At 35.3% G+C, this 22,559-nt stretch overlaps 1 protein-coding gene across 1 annotated transcript; it reads right to left on the minus strand.

Annotated features, from left to right (window-relative positions):
• Positions 1-4,795: 4,795 nt before the first annotated feature.
• Positions 4,796-6,014, minus strand: LOC116180103 (tyrosine recombinase XerC-like). The gene is made up of 2 exons (XM_031499938.1): positions 5,661-6,014; positions 4,796-5,600 (listed from the first exon to the last, which is right to left on the minus strand). Exons 1-2 carry the CDS (start codon positions 5,942-5,944, stop codon positions 4,796-4,798), a joined length of 1,089 nt encoding a protein of 362 aa, XP_031355798.1. The 5' UTR covers positions 5,945-6,014.
• Between the last annotated feature and the right edge of the window lie 16,545 nt (positions 6,015-22,559).

Consider the following 22,559-nt stretch of genomic DNA (forward strand, 5'->3'; position numbering starts at 1 on the left):
GTATCGTACTGCTCGTAACCGGGTTAAACGTAATTGATATTTTGGATATTAAGGACATCTTATCGATGGAGGAAATGCTTTAGTTACTTACTCATTATTGGTTTTAAATTTTGTTTCAAAAATTACGTGAGTAATGTGTACGCATTAAAAGTTATCTTTCGAGATGAGTAATTAATATTGAAAATACTTAACCTATTATTGTAAGGAAGCACGCGTCTCCTTGGAGATATAAAAAAATTATATAAGGGTACCAGCTGTATCAGTAGTTTCTAAAGCAAGGACGAATAAAAGGTTGCAGATACCGGATACCTGCCTTTATGTCCTTAGTGCTTCTTTTTATCTTCAGAATGTGGGTACCCACATCTGTGTTGATTGCAAAGGATGTATTGATAGGAAATGTGCGCCAACTCAATGTCGAATCTATTTTTTTTAAGACCCGCAACGCAAGGAAAACGACGTGCGCCGAATGACTAAGTAAACTTGGGAGCAAAATCCATGAAATGCAACAGTTTTCAATTGAAGGACGTCGATATTGTAGATTAGCATATTACCTATTATATTTGTTGTGTAATTTAATGACTAATCGGCACATTGCAAATATAGGGCGCACGTGCACGTATTTAATCCGTAATCTATTTTTTCTATTCAGAAACGCATTAATTGACATAATACGTACGTACGCTAAGCCTGTTCATAAATTATAATGAGGAAATGTTAAGCGGATTTATTTCTCAATCAAAAGTTTAGAGGCCTTTAGCTTATTCATCCAAAGCCCAAATTAAGAACTACGGGCGCGTCCATATTTTACATTTAACTAGGTACCGAAATACACGATATCCAAGTACCAAAAGAAAAGAAATTACGCTTATACTTAGTCTCCCATTTTAATACTGACCTAGATTGGATTTTTGGTTATTGAACACAATTGAAAAGCTTTTTTAAAGAGATTTAGAATGATTACTAACGAATAGGGGGTGCAGGGGGCGAGTGTCCCGTGAAACGTTTGCACACAATGAGGTCGATAAAGTAATTGACACCCCCACTTTGCGCAAATCAAATAAAAATAGGACTAATTAAAGACTCCGTTCCGCCGGAAAACCGATTCTTAGGTGGGGGCCCTATTATATTTTCTCTCTAATATTATTTTAAAATTGATAGCACACGTTTACTAATAAACTTCGGTGTGATGTGTTGTAAAAATTCGAAAAATTACATAAAAATAGAACAGACCGCTCAACAGACGTATGATATACGTTTACACGCTAGTTTTAACCTATGTAAATTGCGGTGACAAACGTTTAAAAATAATCGCACAAAATCTGTCAGTATCTCTTGGTCTATATATTATATTTTGGAACAAAATCATCCACGTAACTTATAAAATGAATCAACGCATAAATAGGAATCGAGTATTTAATTTTCACGCCCCACTTCACCCCCACTAGTGCGGGGCATAAAACTGTTATAACAATCCGTTCAAGAATAAAGTAACTTTGTAACGCCACTTCCATTGTTCGAGGGCAGTTGTTCCCCTAGGAGCCAAAGTCGTGGCAGAAGACATGGCCGCGTTCCCGCCAATTACGACAGACGGCCCATATTATTATGTTTTTGTTTTTTGATTGTTGTAAAATTTAGAATGATATTATTAAAAATAACCACGTTATAACCTCTAATAGAAAATGAGCGTATAATCTTAAACAACTTTAATGTAATGTTTCATTGTTAAATGTTCTTTATCATTCTTATTATCTTTGTTATGCGTACTGTAGAGAATATTCTAGTGATGTTAAAACATCCAGTGCCAATATCTGCGAACGAGTGTCGAGGAGGTACTTAGTGTGAATATCTCGAAAATGGAGTGTCGAAGGAAGGTATCTACAAAGGAAAAATGCAAGATTGTGGAACATTTTTTCTAAGGGGTTTTGAATCTTCTTGCATTATACAGGGTGTTTCATAATTGAATGTTAATATTTAAGAGGGAGATTTTTGGGTCAATTTTAAAAAGAAAACCTCATATGAACCTATGTCCTAAACGTGGTAAAGTTTTCAAAAATACAAATCATTTTTTATTAATATCTGTATACTACTTTAGTATTTTAATGAATTTGGAATGTATGTACTATGTATCTAGATGCATTTTTTAATTTCCACCAGTGGCGTTCGTACGGAATTTCACATGCCCATTTTGGCAGACATTGATGGTACGCCACTGATTTCTCTGAAAATAAAAATTACTCTTGAAATCCCCAATCATTTCTGAGCAAATTTGATCCCTTTGTTTTTTTCAATCCGATGCACGGTTTTCGCTTAAAAAAATAAAAACTCGTCAACAGAATTAATAATTGTGTGACAGGGCAGCTTACTACAATGGTAAGTAATTATACTTAAGGAGTTTTCTTAATTTTTTTGAAAAAGTTCCAAAATTCGAAGTGCGAAGTATGAGCAGATTTGATCGCTTGATTTTTAAAAAAGTCGACGCACGATTTTAAAAAGAAAAACATTTAAAATGTGCACTGTGTGATTTTGCAACACATCACCACCATGTCCTGAAAACGCATTTCGTAACTCACAAAACATCAAAGACTTTCCTTAATTAAGTTATATATACAGGGTGTCCTATATTCTTTTCACATATTCTTTTCACATAACTGTCTCTTAAGGTCACGTGTAGAGCAACTTATTCTTTTCAAATAGAAACCTATTCTTTTTATTGAATATTCTTATTCTACATCGGAAAAACACTTCCCATTTTTTGAAAACACTCTTCCACAAGGGCGATTTTTGGTTTGGGCTAGGAAGCTGTTCTGTCAGGAATTTGGCACATTTTTACTTTATTTTATTTTTTATTTGTTCTGGTAATCCAAAACCCAAATTAATCTGTTACTGTTAGGTACCATTTTAACTAATTCACACAAAACTAGTAAAAAGAATGATTTTTGGAAGTATGTACACGCAATTTAAATTGTCATTCAAGTTGGTATAAATGTCGTCATTTTTTTTATGACATTTGCAGTGAACTCCCATTTATTTATTAGACCTAATTTCTTTCTCTTCATTTTGTTTACCACCTGAAAGTAGGTAATCTATGAGTACACAGGCGGAAACAGGAAACAAAACAAGCATTTCAATGAAATATCCTTCACTCATTTCGCAGGTGTGATATGAGTATTAACATTGAGTAATTATTCACTCAACGGTATTAATTAGCTGATGATAAGAGTAGTGTGAAACGGAGGTGAAGAATGTCGTTATCAAAGCACAGCTGACCTTCCTGCATTTTTCGAAATACTTTTGTTACGTGGTACGTAATTCTTAGTTGTCAATTTTGCCTCTTCTTAATTCGTTATTCGGTGATCGGTATTTCTTTTTTCTCCTCTGCCGTATTTTGCCGCATACTTTTCTTCCATCATTTCAAATGTTATCCATGGCATTTTGCTCTTTTTCTTCTCTTCTTCTTCTCAACCACGTTGATTATCGCATTCTTCATGCTCTTCTTTTTCTCTTCTGTAGTTTCATGACCGTTAATCATTATATAATCTCCATTTTTATTTTTATTCCCATTGCCCTTCCTGATCGACATTTTGAAGGTTCATCGGAAGTCCTTTGATAACCTTTTTGCCTATATTCGATTTATTTAGTTCAGACCGGCTCATCAATACGAAAAGCGAATTTTTTTGCGAAAGAGTATCTGAGAAGGTGCTGGACTTTCTGAACTTTGTGGAGATATCAATGGAGGATAAGCAAGGAATCTCGGAACCATCTTTTTTATTTGCAAAATGATTGGCCTCACATTTTAGCGCTAGGGTTGTCTAATAAAAGCAAATAAAATGACAAAGTCTCAGTCTAATTTTGTTATTAATATTAGATGTTTATCACACAGCGAATACGTTGAATTGAAAATGCGCCAACCGCGCTAAAGAATTTATAACCAGCCCGTATGTTAATATGAAGTTATAACCAGTAAATATCCCGGCCTGGATGGGGAAACGAAAATATGATATTGCATCTTTAGGGGTATATAGCGATTCACCTAAAAAGCAACTGAAAAATATCAGCAAGTCTCTCACGTCTTTCGATTGCTTGGTGCGGCGTGCCTTTATTGCATCAAATCCGAATCAGATCTATCCCAAATGTCATGCATTTAAATATTGATATGCTAACAACCTGCCCCTATTTCAGGTCACCTGTACTGGAAAACCTACACTTGGCAACTTAAAAATGTACTTGCCGCTCGTCTACACGATTCTGTAAGGGAAATCCGGCATGTTTCTCATTTTCATCGCGTTCAATAGTGACAATCTCAACGTTTCTAACGCCATCACTCATATATTTTGTCAAATCGATAGCTGATATGTATATGCATTATTTATATATCGCGCTTTTTCTTTACTTTTTGGAAACGTACCTTAATTTCCATTGATCGTTTGTCACATTCGTGCATTTTAAATTACACGTCTCCATTGTAAAACTCGGCGAAGTTGAAAAGTGTCCAACTAGAACAATTCAGGAATGTCCAGTCGCCAAAGGCAATTCGACCCAAACGCTTTTCCGAGTTGTGAATTTTTTTGTTTCGCTTAAATTGCATTTATACTTTGAAGTTTCAATTTCCCTTTTCGTTGGAGAAAATGCAATTTTGTAGAATGTTAAAACATTTTCGTCATCCCATACTGTTATTTCAATTTAACTCAACTCATTTGACAAATGAAATATCATTCATAACGGACGGCGTCCGTTAAAAAATAACGGACGCATATGCGGCCGTTAAGAAATAATGCTTTTATTGAAATACAAACAACTACTTATTATAATGAATATGAAAATTAAAGTGACAGTTATTATTGCTAGAAATCTGTAGTCCATCGTAGGAAACTTGAGGACCACTATCACCTGTTGATGTTACACTTGATGAAGAAGCTGTGGCTATGGATGTTGTAATTTCAGAGTTTCCATTGGACCTTTGAAATAGTTGTTTGGTGATTTTTAATCGCTTCGAAACAGAATTTTCAATATACGACTCCGCTACCGCAGATGAATCCCAGCCTCCAAGTTCCTTCACTGCTAGGAGATCGCCGCCATTTTCTGCAAGCATGGTAGCGGATGACCTCCGAAACGAATGGCCCGTGTATAACTCTGGGTTTTTTAATTTTAAGAACTTAGCAATTTTCCTGGGAACCCCCCCAATGGTATGAATGCCCACAACCTGCCTAACACACTTTTCTTTGCGGTAGACAATGAAAAATCGCCGAGTTTCTAAATTTTGAGGACGTTTTTCCGCGTATTTTTGGTATAACTGATACGCATTGAAGGGAAGTCCTTCTTTCGGAATTAGAAACACTCTGCTTTTCTTATTTTTTGTGATCCGCAATGTAACTATTACGTTTTTGTTGGTGTCTTCAAAGTCCTCCACGTTCAACTTCAAAAGCTCATCACCCCTACAAGCGCCAAATATTCCACATATTAAGATGACTTTTTCTAGGAGCCATACACCATCATCAGCTTCCAATAAAAATGTCATGACTTGCTCTTCAGACAAAATGTTAGACTTTTTTGGTCTGTAACCTTCAGACTTTCTTTTCAAAAAGGCGAATAATTTTCCGAATCTGTAATGTAATAAACATCCCCAATACACAATAAATACACTACATGAATAAATTACCAACCTTGAAATGTCAATGTTGTCATATACCTTCAAAGTGAGTTTCAACATTGAAACTTTTGTCCATAATGAATTGGGCGAGTACATTTCCGATTTTCCCTTTACGTACGCTAATAACACGTCTTCATTTACTAAATTGATCCTCTTAATCTTAAGCCATTCCTTGAAATCTTCGTATTCTTTTTGATATCGCTCCCTGGTCTTTTCTGGTAGCAAATCGACACTTGCAGCCATGGAGTCTGCTAATACGTCTGGAGGAATATTGATATTTCCTTCAATTACGTCCATATTTTTGGAAAACCGTCGTAGAGCTTCTCAGCACGCGTTTTTAACAAATTGTTTATTTTTCAGTAGTTGCGTCCATGACAACCGCTAACATGTGACCATAAGCATACCATGATCAAGATAATTATTATATTTAAGTATTGCGAAAAGATGGATCTTTATGAAGTCGAAATATATAATTTCCACATAATGGGATGACGAAAAATCTTGAACGACACACGGCCGATACGCAAATAACGGACTTGGTTGAATATAAACCTCGGCTGACGCCTCGGTTTACAAACTTCAACCACGTCCGTTATTTGCTACATATCGGCCTTATGACGTTAATAACTATTATCAGAAGGTGCATGCCACTTCTATAACTGAAAAGGAAATCGAATGTTTTTAGTTCATTTTTCGACTTGATGATTGTGATTACAAATCGAAACGGCGTTGAAAGGAGGTCCATAATGTTTAGGACTAATTAAGGACTAATTTATACCCACAAAATTAGAATTTGTACCCGCTTAGTTCGGCCGGAAAATCGATTCTAAGGTGGGGGTGCTAACTTGAATGAATTAAAGACTAATTTCTACCCAAGTTTTTCTAAAAAAGGACAATCTCGGAATTAAAGAAATGCAACGTTTGAATTAAGGACCAATTTGTACATACAAACATTTTTTTGTAAACAAATTATATTGTTAACAAGTCGTCTGACCGAGGGCGCATGTTGGGGTGGAAACTCTGCTAAATTAGTAACGATTCTTGAGATCGCTTATAATGGAAAGATCATCGGTACAATTTAATAGTAAAGCTTAATTCAATGTTACCAAATACGCATTTTAAATCAACTTACTTAAATTCATTGAGATAACCGTATCAGTATTTGAGTGTGAAGATATAGCTGTAAAAGTGTAAACTGAAAAGGAATAGTGCCAAAAAATATTTCTCTTTTATGGACATCTTATTTTTGTTTTTATTAATACAAGATCACTACTTAGAAGCTTAAAAAAACAAGAAAATCAAAAAAATTAGAAAAGGCGAAAAAAGTTAGTCACGAGTGGCTGCAATGGTCCTGCTGGATGGATCACAATTTATCAATTCAGGGTTGGATTTCGCTTTTTACTGTCATCCCTCATCCCTAATGACCATGAAACGTGCAATCTGTTTCGATAGTTACTTTTTATATTTGTCATCTTGGAAAATCCAGATTCACATAAATATGTGGTTGAAAGATGTTTAATGCCCTTTCAGACACTCACTCTAAAACAGAAACCTCAAACATGCTCACAGTTTTTGTTTGGAATTCGGCTTCTTCGGCAAATGAATACTAGCGAAGCACTAAGGATTCTGTCAGATCATTCTTCATTAATAAAAAAAAAGGTGTGGCTAACTTCCAGCTTCTAAGTTTATATCCTGATCCACAGGTGTAGCCGGTTTCTGGTGTGAAGTACTAAGGACTTTGCATAGTGACGTCATTTGTGCTTCGTATCAGTGGCTACCTTCCTGGATCCTGGAAATTGGTAAGCTATAGATATACGGATTATAAGTTTCTTTTTTATTTAATTGTTGGGGTCCGTTAACTTAGCACCACCATTTCAAATTTTTGACTAAAGACAGATTGCGCTAGAATCTCTATGGCTAGCGCCAGCTAGCGCCACTTTGAGTTCAGCTAGCGCCATTATAGATTTTGCAGAAAAGCCCTTGACTTTCGGGGGGTGCTATGTTAACGCTAGCACCACCATTGCGTCCGATCATTTCCAAAAGCAAGCGCTGTGTTCGTCAGAACCTAGCGCCAGCTAGCGCCACAAATTTTAGAGCTAGCGCCACCCCCCAATAGTGCGGGGGGCATTTTTCCTAGCACCACCATTTTGTTTTTTCGGGTAAAATTTTGACGTTTTGTGTTCTGCTGACCTAGCGCCAGCTAGCGCCACAATTTTAGAGCTTCCATCACCCTCCAATAGTGTGGGGGGGGGGGCACCATTTTGTCTTTTCGGGTAAAAATTTGATGTTTTCTGTTCTGTAGACCTAGCGCTCAAGATAACCTAGCGCAATTATAGATTTTGCAAAGAGCCTTTAACTTTTGGGGGTGCTATATTAACGCTAACACCACCATTGTGTTCGATGACTACCATCAGCAAGCGCTGCGCTGTGTTCTTTAAACGTAGCGCCAGCTAGCGCCACAAATTACAGAGCTGGCGCCCAATCCCCAACATTGTGGGGGGTCCTTTTTTTTATATAACCACCTGTTTGTTTTTTCGTGTACAATTTTGCTATTTTGTGTTTTGCTGACATATCTCCCAGATAGAGTCAAAATCTTAGGAGTTGGCGCTACACCCAAGTACTCTGGGACAGTTTTTCCTAGCTTTATGACTTGGAGCCACTGAAATATTTTGGATTCATTTTCGAGTAAAACGAGTGGTGCAGTAGCTGAATCTGCGGCAAGTATAAAAATAAGGAAATACAGTTCAATTATAGAACAGAACCACATTTTTATACCTTTCGCAGTAGAGACATTGGAACCTTGGTGTAGAGCTCGAAAATTTTGTGGAATACCTGGGAAAACGCATTACCAATATTACTGGGGAACCCCGAGCTGCAACTTACTTACGACAAATTTAAGTATTGCCATACAACGTGCAGGTAACGCGGCCAGTCAGTGTAATGGGGACTACGATCCCCATGGAAGAAAATTATCATTTATTATGAATTTTTAATTTTAAAATTTCCATATTACGGTTTCTTGTGAAATGTTTCCGTTTTGTGCTCTACTCACTACACAATTCTTTTTGTAAATCACAGTATTAATTTCACTACCACAATATTGCGAGCTAAATCGTTTAGAACACAGCGCAGTGCAAAATTTGAAAATTTCAACGAACGTACCTACTCATAACCAGAGCTAGGCAGTATTCGATTTAGTATTCAAATACTTTGTAATGAAATACTTTTATGGAAGCAGTATTTGTATTTGTAACTCAAATACTTTTGCAAATTTTTAGTATTCGAATGCTTAGCAAAGTATTTGAATACTTTTAAGTTATTCAAATATTTGACAACTATTTAGAAATTTTTAGGGGAAGGTTCCGTTAGCACAAAATCAAATATAAAAATCCGATACAACATGAATACCGAACGAGCAAACTTTTTGACCTGATACACACGGACAGACGGACGGACAAAAAAGGATCTGTTTCAAAATCGCTAGAATTAATTTCAGAAAGGTGTACGTATCATGTGCACGACGTACGATCGCTTTGAAAACTGGTACACGTATTCTTAAGGGTATAACTGATATAAGACAGGTCCTGGTACCTCCTATATAATAATATAATAACAATAATACGCTTTTACTTAAATTTGTATATAACAATAGAAATATAAAAAAAGCTAACCTCCGCTCAGGGAAAGGGACTACATTCAATGCATAAAACGCTGTTCTTCCATGTTGCCTCTATACAAAGTATAACTTCACATTTTTTAAGTATTATTAAGGCTTTTATCTAGTATACTATTTTAAATTTTTAATGTATTTGAGTGACAAGTGTTCAAATACTTTTTATAGTATTCGAATATCTTTGGTAGCGTTAGAATATTTTTGAAAGTATTCACATCAACCAGCATATTTATTTGTTAATTCTGCTAAAAAACAAAGAAGCAGATTCTTATATACTTATGTGTAATGTGCAAATAATAACCATAAGGCATATGTATTTTATATGAATAATACACTCCATTAATATACGACCAATCAGCTTGGTGATTGTTTCAAATTCTAACCAATCAGATGATTTTTTATCTGATTAAACGCTACGTAGCTTTTTAACAGCGATAAAAATGCGTGTAGGAATGCGTAAAATATGTAGTGGTTGTAAAATTGACTGTCTTTTATTAATCTCCCTAAAATACACTCGACCTTGGTTTTAAGTCAGGATAATTTTATTTTTAATTCACTCAAATTTTGTTGCCTCCTGGAAAAAACTCTCGATCAAAAGGATAATATTAATAAAATCGCTCCAGCTAAAACTGTCGCGATTTTATCACACTTTTGGTCTCGAGTTTTTTCGGTGGCAACAAAACTTTCGTGTAAAAATAAAATTATCCGATTAAAAATCAAGCTCTTGTGTATTTGCTATATGTACGTCGCGTCGACTACTATCCAAAGGTGTTGTTTTTAACAATACAGATATACCAAACTTTGCACAATTGATGCGCCTGTAAACCCTTGATGTGACAAATAATTTACAACCTTTGCGCATTCATAAAGGATTTAAGTAAGTTTGTACCTGCATACCTCACCGTCTGTTTACTTTGAAATGAAGGGATGTTCATATTTACAATCTTGCTACTTTACATACAAATTTTAGTATTTTTATTGGAACTTTTTTACTTTAAACAGAACGATCAATCCAAAAAGTAAAGGATTTCAAATTAAAATAATTTGTTTATTATTTCCGACCCTAAGAGGGACAGATTTGCACATTCGGGTTTAAAAATGGTAAAGAGTTTGACCATCCCAGATGCGGTGTCTGTCCGTCTGTCCGTTACCACAATATCTCGATAACGAATGGACCGATTACGATGAAATGTTGTAGTTGGATTCTTTATCAAATTTGTAGATCGAAGTTCGTGAATTGGCAATATAGCGCAAAAAATAAGGAAGGCCCTTTTGACATCTGCGTGAGTTTTGAACCGAATTGCATGAAATTCAATATTTGTATAGCTTTAGCTATATAACACGCAATTCCAAAAGTTGAGCCTAATCTATCAACAGTCACAGTGCCCTTTTCGCATCGACGTGTAAATAAATATAGAAAACGAGCTCCTGGGTATGGCTACAGCATGTGCAAAACCAAATTTTGAACTTGGTGTTAGTTTTGCTTTTATTTAAAGTGTATATGTATGAAATTTCATTTAATTGCTTCCATAAATAAGAAAATTGGCACCGCACATCATGCACAAAACCAAATTTTGAAACTGGCGTTAAATTTGCTTTTATTCCAAGTTGCTATGTATCAAATTTCTTTTAAATGCTTCCATAAATAAGAAAGTTTTCAATCCGGTTTGTAAATGGCCGAGATGCGAAAAGGGCACTGTGAATGTTGATCGATTAGGCTCAACTTTTGGAATTGCGTTTTATATGGCTAAAGCTATACGCAAATTGAATTTCATACAATTCGGTTCATAGCTCACAGAGACGTCAAAAGGGCCTTCCTTATTTTTTGGGCTATATTGCCAATTCACCAACTCCGAACTACAAATTTGATAAAGAATCCATCCATTTAATCGTAATCGGTCAATTCGTTATCGAGATATCGTGCGGACAGGCGGGCAGACACCGCAAAATTATAAAACTAGCTCTAAAATTAGTGGCGCTAGGTCAGCAGAGCACCAAACGTAAAAATTTAACCCGAAAAGACAAAATGGTGGTGCTAGAAAAAATTGCCCCCCACCCTATTGGGGGGTGGCGCTAGCTCTAAAATTTGTGGCGCTAGGTCTGACGAACACAGCGCTTGCTTTTGGAAGTGATCGGACGCAATGGTGGTGCTAGCGTTAACATAGCACCCCCCGAAAGTCAAGGGCTTTTCTGCAAAATCTATAATGGCGCTAGCTGAACTCAAAGTGGCGCTAGCTAGCGCTAGCTATAGAGATTCTAGCGCAATCTATCTTTAGTCAGAAATTTGAAATGGCGGTGCTAAGTTAACGGACCCTAATTGTTGTATTAATACATTTTCTGTATGTTTAAGTATGAGGATTTATCGGAAGCATAGAGTAACCGACCAAGCAGCAGAGTCAAAAAGAGGCCACAGAAGCTTTACAATGATGTATGTTTGAAATATGACTTGATTTCAAAGGTGGCATCAATGTAACGGGATGATAGATTTTTAGGACAATTAGTTAACAAATAAGTAATGAGAGCACGGTGATGGTCAAAGTACAATATGTAAAACTGAATAAGCAAATAAGTGAAAGAGAGTATTGAGGCATTATTGAAAAATTTCCCAAAAAGCTTGCTATTCTCCACTTTAGGATAGCGTTTTTTACCTTTCGTGCAGTAAGATAATTGTAAATAGGATTAATTAACGGATTAGAAATTCTTACTAGCCCCTTATTGTAAGGTAGGTTTACGGTTACAGGGCCCACTAATAGTGTTTTTTTAGTGAAAAAATCACGTGGTTTTAGAAAAAGCTCGGCGTTGTAAATGGTGCTTTTAGTTTTGAATTAAATCTCGCACTAATTTACATATTTTTCATTTGTAACTTACATAACCTCGCAAAAACAAATACGTCCGGTCGATGTACAGTTAATCCTTTCCGTTTGAATGCCCGAACAGTGTATTTGACAAGTTGAATTACTATCCACACATAGGGCGACTATTTTTCAACTTTACCCACATGTAAAAATAATAAGCGAATTTAAGTTTGGGGAAATTTGTCATACATCAAAAAACGATTCCTTATTCAGATTACCTCTCAACTTCACGCCGACGGCCGATCGGTTTTTCTTGCGGCTTTTTTCTATAACTTTTAAACATTCATTCTATAAATCAACTGTAAATTACAGAATTCTATCCCGAAAGAAACAGAGGGACCTGACCTTATTAGTATTGCATGAAATCTGCGCTTTTCGCGTCCCTTTTTCTTATATGAACGTGCACTGGGTCGAAAGGTAATCTCAAAGGGAGTCTGAAACTATATTAATAGACCGTGTTGGAAAGACAAACGGCCTCATCGTTTCAAATTGACATGTACTTTCATGCGTCACTGCTTACACTTCTTTAGAGGCCTCTGCGTTGATTTTAAAAATAGTATACCTTAAATTGTGCAATATCCGATGTAACGGAATTGCGATTATAGCGTACAACTGGGTACACGAAATTACATTTTATTATGTAAAAGACGTACATGCGTAATTCTACAAAGACCGCCGCAAATTATATTGCAAATACATTTACTTGGTAATTGAGAAAGCCTTTTAGCTAACAACTACTGTGAAAACGTATGTAAAATAGTAGCTGCACGTGAATAATTGCGAAATTACACGCTTTCCTTAATTCCGCAAAACTTAAAAACGCTCTTTAGCTCCTTTTTGCATTGACAAACAGGAGAAAATCAGTCGCCAGAAGCATCTATGGATTATATTTTTGTAATAACGACCAATGGGTTATTTTGTTGACCGCATCCGAAAATATTATCCACGTCATTAGTGAGACGCTATTCGCTGATGCGGCTCCGCCTTCCAAACAAATTGGGGAACGTAATTTTAGAAACACTCTCACATGTAGTTTGGTAAATCTAAGGGGGGTTTACGTTTGTGCAAGCATAAATGATGACGGAAGATGATTAATTTGAATTAATTGGCCGCTAAAATATCTCGACCCATTTCCCCACAAAAATAATAATCATATAGTTATTGTAACCCCTGAAGATTTCATAATTATACTGATGATTGTAGGGCAAAAATTACCTTCTTTACTGAAGGGTCCAGACCCGCTGTGTTTTTATCCCATCTCATGCAATGGGTTTAGTTACATTTACAACGAGGGAAGACCTCATTTGCATAAAATAAAATTGAATCTCTAAACTAAAATGTGACAATTAATTTTTAATTATTCCACGGCTAGCTCAGGAATTGGAAACAGTTTGATTCATAAAAAGAAGTGATGCTTATTTCGTGATAACGTAATAAATTACTTGAACATTCTCCTGTTTAAAATATACATACACCCCTAAACAAAATTTAATGCAACCAAAGGAATGGTATCACTGAAATTAAATCAAGACAGCAAAATAGCCAAAGTCCTTTGTTTGGATTCGACTTAAATTAATAAATACAATTCAGAATCTTTTTTTTTACGGTTTTAGTTAGGATCTCTCTTGTTTTTTGAATTGTTGTTATAGATAAGGCTTAAAATCGCCCTGCTGACCTCAAAAGACTGTTACGACCAGAGCTTTAAAGTAATTTTAATTATATTTGGGGGCAGGGTATAACATTCCTATTTTACCAAAAATCGCTACACCAAAATTTCTCGGGAAAACACTTTTTCTTATTAATTTGGGTGGGTAGAATCCAAATCAATTCGTACTTTTTCGATCAGACTTCTCAACCAAAAGTTATAGACTAGAAACCAATTTCGAAAAAAAATTCAAAGGGCTGTAACTTTTGAACTAGTAGCCCAATCTTGGAACTGTTTGAAATTATGGATTCTAAAGGCCACATTCTATAAGAAAACTTTTTTCCGGGTCGATCTGAGACAATTTTTTTTTCGGGCCTCAAAAAAAGGCAGTGTATAACCTTCCTTTTTTACCAAAAATCGACTACAGCAAAATTTCTCGGGAAAACACTTTTTCTTATTAATTTTGGTGCGTAGAATCCAAAACAATTCGTACTTTTTCGATCAGACTTCGCAATCAAAAGTTATAGACTAGAAACCAATTTCGAAAAAAAATTCAAAGGGCTGTAACTTTTGAACTAGTAGCTCAATCTTGGAACTGTTTGAAATTATGGATTCTACAGGTCCCATTCTATAATTCTATATTTTCCGGGTCGATCGGAGACAATTTTTTTTCGGGGCTCAAAAAAAGACAGTGTATAACCTTCCTTTTTTAACAAAAATACATATGGAAATTTTTGTATACTGAAAAGAGGAGTTACAAAACCTTGAAATTCAACTGAGGTTCTGTAAATGTAGGTCCCAAGGTTTTATAAAGCTCTCTATTTTCATATTGGTAACTAAAAAGGTAGTAATGCGAATTCTTAGTATTCTACACTCAGGGGCATTCAATTCCTTCAAAGATTCGACTAATATGGAACGTAAAGGCTATAAACCTACATTTTTAAACTCTCAAAATATCGACCTACTTGCATTCAGTTTTGTACCGCCGAATGTTTTTAAAGCTATACCACACTGCACTAGGATTATGCTCCTGTTTTGCAATTATAGTTCTAAAATATGCATCTTTCTTCCTCCGTATAACCTGGTTAACTGAGTAATCATATTCCTATCTTTGTCGGTTTTGGTTTTCAAATATTTTTTGTGTGCCTTTTGTTTTAAGTTAATAGTAGAAGTAGTAGAAATATGTTTCAGAACTCAACACGGATTTTGTACTAAACGTTATTAATATGGACACATTAATCCGCGTACACGACAGCTCATTAGTTATTTGAAGAAACTATAAAACTAAACTCGAATATTTTTACACGTTCTGAAACGTATTAAACGGCGAATTAAATAACGAAATAAGCTCATTGATCCAATCATAAGTAATTTTGTTGTAAATTAGTTAGACACGTACTTAAGCAATCCTGCTTATCCCGTGTGGGGCGATAACAATATTGTCACCCCAAAAAATTTCCTATTCTATATTCAGCAGAAATGGTTCTCTTTCCTATATTCAAGCCATTTATCACAACCCCTCAGAGACACCAAATTAAATGGGCATGGGTGGCTGCTCCCAGGGGTTCGACTACCCTGAGTACTCATGTCGATAAAATTTCGGTTCAGTCGGAAATGGCAGTACAGGCAGACAGACCGGCAGGATCGAGATTTTGTTTGATTGGGATTAGTTGTGTATATCCCTAAAAATGTTGGGGGGAGGGGACGTTTGTTACCCTGATGCAATACCTCCCTTACAAAGGTGCGAGTGGTAAAAGTCGACATTAATCCGCCTTACCCTAAATACAAATCACACGAGCCATTAACTAAAATATGAACTTTGGCCAAGATACAAACCACACGAAGCTAGGGTAAGAGCCCATATTACTTTACCCAAAATAAGAACTCCTCAATTGCAAGGTGAATTTGTTTACAGTACAGAATCTTTTTTGTTGATCATAAGAATCTTTTTTTCCTCTTTGGCCAATTTGAAATGAATAATTTGTCATTTTTTAAGAGTAGCGTTGACTTGCAATATGACTTCTTTTCTTTTCTCTCCAGCTTCCTGCAGTGCAACAAAGATAGATTTACAGGCTTGTCCCACAGAACAGAAACTTGTTGGGCAAGAAATTTACTAGGAAAATATGGATACTAAAACGAGATATTGTAGCAAATTTTCTAGGGTGACATCAAGGCGCCATCAAGTCACCATCAAGTCGGTTCTTTCTATGAAGTTGATATGATGATGCGAGGGTTCTATAGAAACTTTTTGTTTTCTATATATGTATAAGCAGATTAAATTGTCTTTCAGTCTTAAGCATTGTAAGTATAAATTTACGTGGTATAAATCCGATAAATCAATCTATTTAAAGACCGTTTCTCATTAATAGTGTTAGTTTCTGTAAACATTAATAATTAATTTTATTAAATTTACGCAGCAATATCTTTCCCCAAAGCTGAAAACGCACTTTATCGCAGGAACGGTGGAATAAGTGAAATGTGGAAAACCTGTTGTTTCATATCTTGAAAATTATAGATTTTGAAAAAAATGGTAATCCACTGTCTACAAGGCTGCTGAACAGGAAATTGAAACTTGTGGGAAAGTTTTCGTTTACCTCCAGTTGCGCTGGCGTAAATATTTGGTTGGTGGCGATTTCCGCTCCCTAAACTTTATAAGAACATCAATGCATTCTCCTGCATAAATATTCTGAAACAACAACCGGGAAGTTTCCGCACTCGACCAGAGTTGGAACGCATGTTCTATACACCTGTAAACACCTCATAACATTGCGATTGTTATCAACCATTTTACTAATTACATCTCGCATAATACTACCGTTTTTTTTGCATTTCAAGGTAGCACTATAGTACACCTTTTATAGGAGTCCGACACTTCTTGTTTAGTTCTTATTCACGTTGCGTGACTTAAGAATGTGTACGAGGCGCTAATTTTAATTTTTGTTACAATTTGTCATAAAAAAACGGTGTAACGTGGAGGAGGAGTTTGATAGTTTAACAAACAGGGGATATGCGTGAATAAAATATGTTACATCAATTATGTAGTGCTAAAAGCACGAAACATACGAAGAACAATTGTTGATTTTATTTGTTGATTAAAGCTAATTAAAAAACCTATTCGGTAATAGCCCATTAACGAACGCCACTGGCCGTGAAGCTGCCCGGCCACTCTGACTCTTATGTCCATCTAATTCTGGCTCTTTCAACATGCGTGCCTGAAAAATGGCCGCGATACGATCTGGGAAATTTTGTATTATAAATTACAATGTTTGAATGTTTTATGCATTATCTAGGGAATCATGGTTTCCGTGTGTGGCATTTTGACAGGCTGTTTGTGTGAAGATTGAATGATGACCAGCGACCACTACGCGAGCGAAATCAGGGCTTTTGTTCTATGACAGATAGTTTTATTGGTCGACGCAACGCGCGAATGTAGAAATAAGTCGATGAGGGAATCCTTAATTAAGCAAAGAATGGAAAACGAAAGGCTTAAATGAAAGTGTCGTTTATCATAAAAGTAATTTGGTCGTTGCGTTTGCAATAGCTGCATTATCTTTCCCGCCGCATTATTTAATATAAAAGCTCACACGTACACACACCACTAACAATCCATTATTATTCCATTATTACAACGTCATACGTACTATGTGCATTACTCTTCAACCGTAAATTATCCTTTTAGTTTATCAAAATATTTTGACGGTCGCATAAATGGTGTTATTTTTTCATATTAGTCACACGGAAGCCATAGTGGACCCTAATTTTTATTCGAACGGTAAATATGTATACGAGTATTGATTATTTAAACTGCATTACTCAGCTCAACCGATACGACTTTATACATTTTTTATTAATCCTCGTTTTTAGCGCGATTCAAGTAAGTTTCAAAAAGTGCAACATTTCCCACGGCGACTGAGTTATTTATTCATTTCCATTCGTAGAGTAATCTGCGGAAAAGTAAAAACTAGAATTTTACACATCAAAATTGTATCCTCTTAAAACCAATTCAATTTTTTATAATATTTAAGAAAATGATTTTGATTCCATTTTTTTTATGTTTTGCTTGTGTGTGAAGTCCATATGGTAGAACACTATTCAAGCTTAGATCTAACAAAAGCACACTATAACATAATGATTTCCTTACTAAAGTGTCTAGTATTTCTTTTTATAAACCCAATCATTAAAAGAATTACTTACTAAATAATCAATATAATTTACAAATGAGAAATTTTTGTTAAAAACCAAGACCTTTCGTAGTGGAATTTGAATCAAGGCGTTCTTTATTAATACTGTATTCGGGCTTCTTCCGAGAAATGGACATTACAGAACATTTCTTGACATTTAACAATAATCTATTTTTAATACACCACTTATTGAGTGCACCCAAATAGTTCTGCAAAGCCAATGAATCAAAACTTGAGCTTATTTCCTTGTAAAGCTTCAAATCGTCAGCACAGAGAAGACAAAGGGAGGTAAAAATCTTTGGGAGATCATTAATAAAAAAAATAAAAAATAGGGGCCCAAGCTTAGAGCTCTACGGAACCCCTGAAAAAACTAAATGACTCCTAATTTAAGAAGCTTCTAATTGTAACAGTAATAAAAGCACTCAAATCTTTCAGTTTTATAAGTAATAAAGCATGATGGACAACGCTTTCGTAAAATCAGTATGCACAACGTCAATTCTACCGCTACTATCCAAAATTTTGTGCATATAATTAAACGTTAGATTCGGTGGATCGACCAGGATAAAATCCATGATGAGCAGGCGTTATACAGCACCTAACGATGTCTATCAACGACAAATACATAACATTTTCGAATACTTTTGCAGAAGTACCTATTCAAAATTGAGACAGGTCTATAGTTATATTTATTACATTTTCAGGACCCGATTTGGGGACTGGGGTAATCTTTGTCATTTTCCAAAGTGCGGTTATCAAAAAATAATACCTTTTAATTGTTTAAAAAAAATGTCGGACTTTCATCGGGGCCACTATTCATTCTATTTCTAAGTTGGTCTATGGCTCTTGAAATAATACAAATATCAACAACTTTAAGGCAAAACTTCTCTGAAAGGAAGTTGGTTTCCTCATTACTATTATTATTATATTCTCAGTTGAGAGTACCGATTTAAAAAAATTCTACAGGCCACATTCTTCCTTTTTTACCAAATATCGACTACACCAAAATTTCTCGGGAAAACACTTTTTCTTATTAATTTTGGTGCGTAGAATCCAAAACAATTCGTACTTTTTCGATCAGACTTCTCAATCAAAAGTTATAGACTAGAAACCAATTTCGAAAGAAAATTCAAAGGGCTGTAACTTTTGAACTAGTAGCCCAATCTTGGAACTGTTTGAAATTATGGATTCTACAGGCCACATTCTATAAGAAAATTTTTTTTCCGGGTCGATCTGAGACAATTTTTTTTTCGAGGCTCAAAAAAGGCAGTGTATAACCTTCCTTTTTTACCAAAAATCGACTACACCAAAATTTCTCGGGAAAACACTTTTTCTTATTAATTTTGGTGCGTAGAATCCAAAACAATTCGTACTTTTTCGATCAGACTTCTCAATCAAAAGTTATAGACTAGAAACCAATTTCGAAAGAAAATTCAAAGGGCTGTAACTTTTGAACTAGTAGCCCAATCTAGGAACTGTTTGAAATTATGGATTCTACAGGCCACATTCTATAAGAAAATTTTTTTCCGGGTCGATCTGAGACAATTTTTTTGGGGCCTCAAAAAAAGGCAGTGTATAACCTTCCTTTTTTACCAAAAATCGACTGCACCAAAATTTCTCGGGAAAACACTTTTTCTTATTAATTTTGGTGCATAGAATCCAAAACAATTCGTACTTTTTCGATTAGACCTCTCAATCAAAAGTTATAGACTAGAAACCAATTTCGAAAAAAAAACAAAGGGCTGTAACTTTTGAACTAGTAGCCCAATCTTGGAACTGTTTGAAATTATGGATTCTACAGGCCACATTCTATAAGAAAATGTTTTTCCGGGTCGATCTGAGACAATTTTTTTTTCGGGGCAAAAAAAAGGCAGTGTATAACCTTCCTTTTTTACCAAAAATAGACTGCACTTCTCGAGAAAACACTTTTTCTTATTAATTTTAGTGCGTAGAATTCAAAACAATTCGTACTTTTTCGATCAGACTACTCAATCAAAAGTTATAGACTAGAAACCAATTTCGAAAGAAAATTCAAAGGGCTGTAACTTTTGATCTTGTAGCCCAATCTTGGAACTGTTTGAAAGTATGGATTCTACAGGCCACATTCTATAAGAAAATGTTTTTTCCCGGTCGATCTGAGGCAATTTTTTTTCGGGGCTCAAAAAAAGGCAAGCAAAGGCATCAGAAATTTTTGAACCCTTAAATTTGGCATTATCATAATTCATTTCATACAGCACTTTATATTTTGACCTTTGATAATACTTCGTCACTAGTTATAGACATGTAGGGGGGTGAGGGGGGGGGGCGAAAGCCTAGTAGCGGAAGAAGGTGCTCACAAATAAAAAATGATGCACGTTGACGAAGCGTATCAAATGCGAATAACTTGAAAAGGGAGTGTCGGAAAAGGTAATTAATTACAAAGGAAAAATGATAAATGTCGACGAGACGTATCCGTTGGTGGTGTCACACCTTCAAGTATCTGTAAAACCGCACTTACAAATGATACATGCTTTGTTTGTTATATTTCATCCAAATTCCAATGAAAACTGATTTAAATTTAATAAGAAGGAACAATATTTTATTTGACTTTTTACAATTCTACAATTATTTAAAGTATCTCAAAAACGATTGCTCTGATCTTCTTTATTTATTTATTATCCCTCATAAGGCTTGCGCCCGATTACAGAGTGACGCGCATAATGATTCTTAATACCCCTTCTCAATCTTGTAAATTAACTGAGTTACATCCAAACACTTGATCAATATATTAGTCCAGGTTTTGCCCCTGGCAATTTTTTCAAAACGAATCGATTAACTTGAACTTTTTGACAGTGGGTAGGGAATAGCCTAAGGATCAAAATCATGCCAAAGGGCGCTTTCACCCTGGGGGTGGTTGCAACTCCATCTCAGGTGTGGAAATTTTTTATTGTGATTTTAGCCCAGGAATAAACAGAACAAATTAATTCTAAGTAAAAAGTGCTCTATTTCATTTTTTGTGGAAAGTGAATACTTCTCCAGTTATTTGCGACCAAAAGTATGAGTTTTTCATAGAAAAGATCAATGTTTTTAATTGGTTATTCGTGAAAAACTCGAAAAATATGCATTTTATAAAAAAAATCGGCGGAGAACAAAATCGTAGCTTTTAAAAAAAACGAAGAAAATGGTTTTTTAATCATTGCTGTATGACCTATACGAACCGAGTTGTAGCTTGTTAAAGGTTAGCTATGTAATGTATATACAGGGCGAAAGAACATCACCGAAAGAAGGTAGTACGAACTTCCTTCACCACCTTCGTCGAACTCTAGGACGAGCTCCACGAATACTGCTACCTGGCCGCACGAAAATAAAATAATCAAAACAATTGCATGTCTTTTGTTTCAAGCTAAGGTAGATTTCTTTTCTAGTGTCTCTCGTATATTCAAACAAGTCAAGTTATATTAGTATTTATTTCAGGGTTATCAAGAAATCAGAGCATCGGGTTTTTGAGTTTCAGGTTATAAGAAGAGATAAAGAACCAACGTTCCCCAAGGTAACAGTAATTAAAGGTTTATTTATTACTGAGCTGGACGTGGCATTGAAAAAGATTAATTATTACAGAAACCCGGGGCCGTAGAAATTATTTTTGGAGTTCAGGGTGTTTAAACCCTGTAAGTCAGTAAGTGCAACTAGCCCGTTACAGGAGGGATGATTTTGATTAGAGGACTCTTACCGCATGCAGTTCATTTCTGCAGTGGAAATATTCTTTTCCCGTTTCCACACAGGGTGAACGAAAATCCTAATTTACGTTAAAAAGAAAAACTCAAAAAATTACTAAAACTAATGTGACAATCAACAAACTTAGGAAAAAATTCTGGGAACTATCGTAACAACTTGAGTTGCAAAATAATTTTTTCTCCAACCACCTGAATAAGACGCTATTTTGTGACAGTGTTCGGTACGTAAAATTGACGTTTTGCGGATTAATCGCTTTCACCATGGCAACTGTACAAAAAGTGGATACTTTTAGTCCTAGTACCAAAAAGAAATTGACCTTGAAAGTTGGTAGTGTAATTTACATATTCGGTGAACGTAATTTTAATACGTATACAACCCGCCGTCGCGCGTAACGCCATCTACTTCAGACTCATTGCACTATTATCTGTCATTTTGAATTCAAAATTTGAAAAATTTAATTGCAATTAATTTTAATTAAAAAACTGTATGGTAAGTTTTTTATTTCAATACAAAATATAACAATATTAATTGTGTATACAATAAAATGACTGAAACTGATAGCGACATGGATTGCCTCCGCCAGAGATTATAGAAACGGCAGAACATGCTACCTCAAGATTTGCTCCCTACAAAGTCGCGAGAGGTGAGAAGTAAGAACGAATAGGTTATAAGTTAACCTAAAAACTAGAGTGGCATGACACTTGAGGACAAGAAAGCAGAAGTTCTTATACTAGTAGTGAAACTGTGACTGAATCTAAATTCGAATATAATTTGAAGTAAAGGGGGTTGGAGAAAAAATTTTATGTTTTATTCGTACAAAAAATGCGTTTTCGGGACTCGGAAGGTT

This window comes from Photinus pyralis, unplaced genomic scaffold, assembly GCF_008802855.1.
Source record: "Photinus pyralis isolate 1611_PpyrPB1 unplaced genomic scaffold, Ppyr1.3 Ppyr1.4_LG9, whole genome shotgun sequence".
Taxonomy (NCBI): Eukaryota; Metazoa; Arthropoda; class Insecta; order Coleoptera; family Lampyridae; genus Photinus; species Photinus pyralis.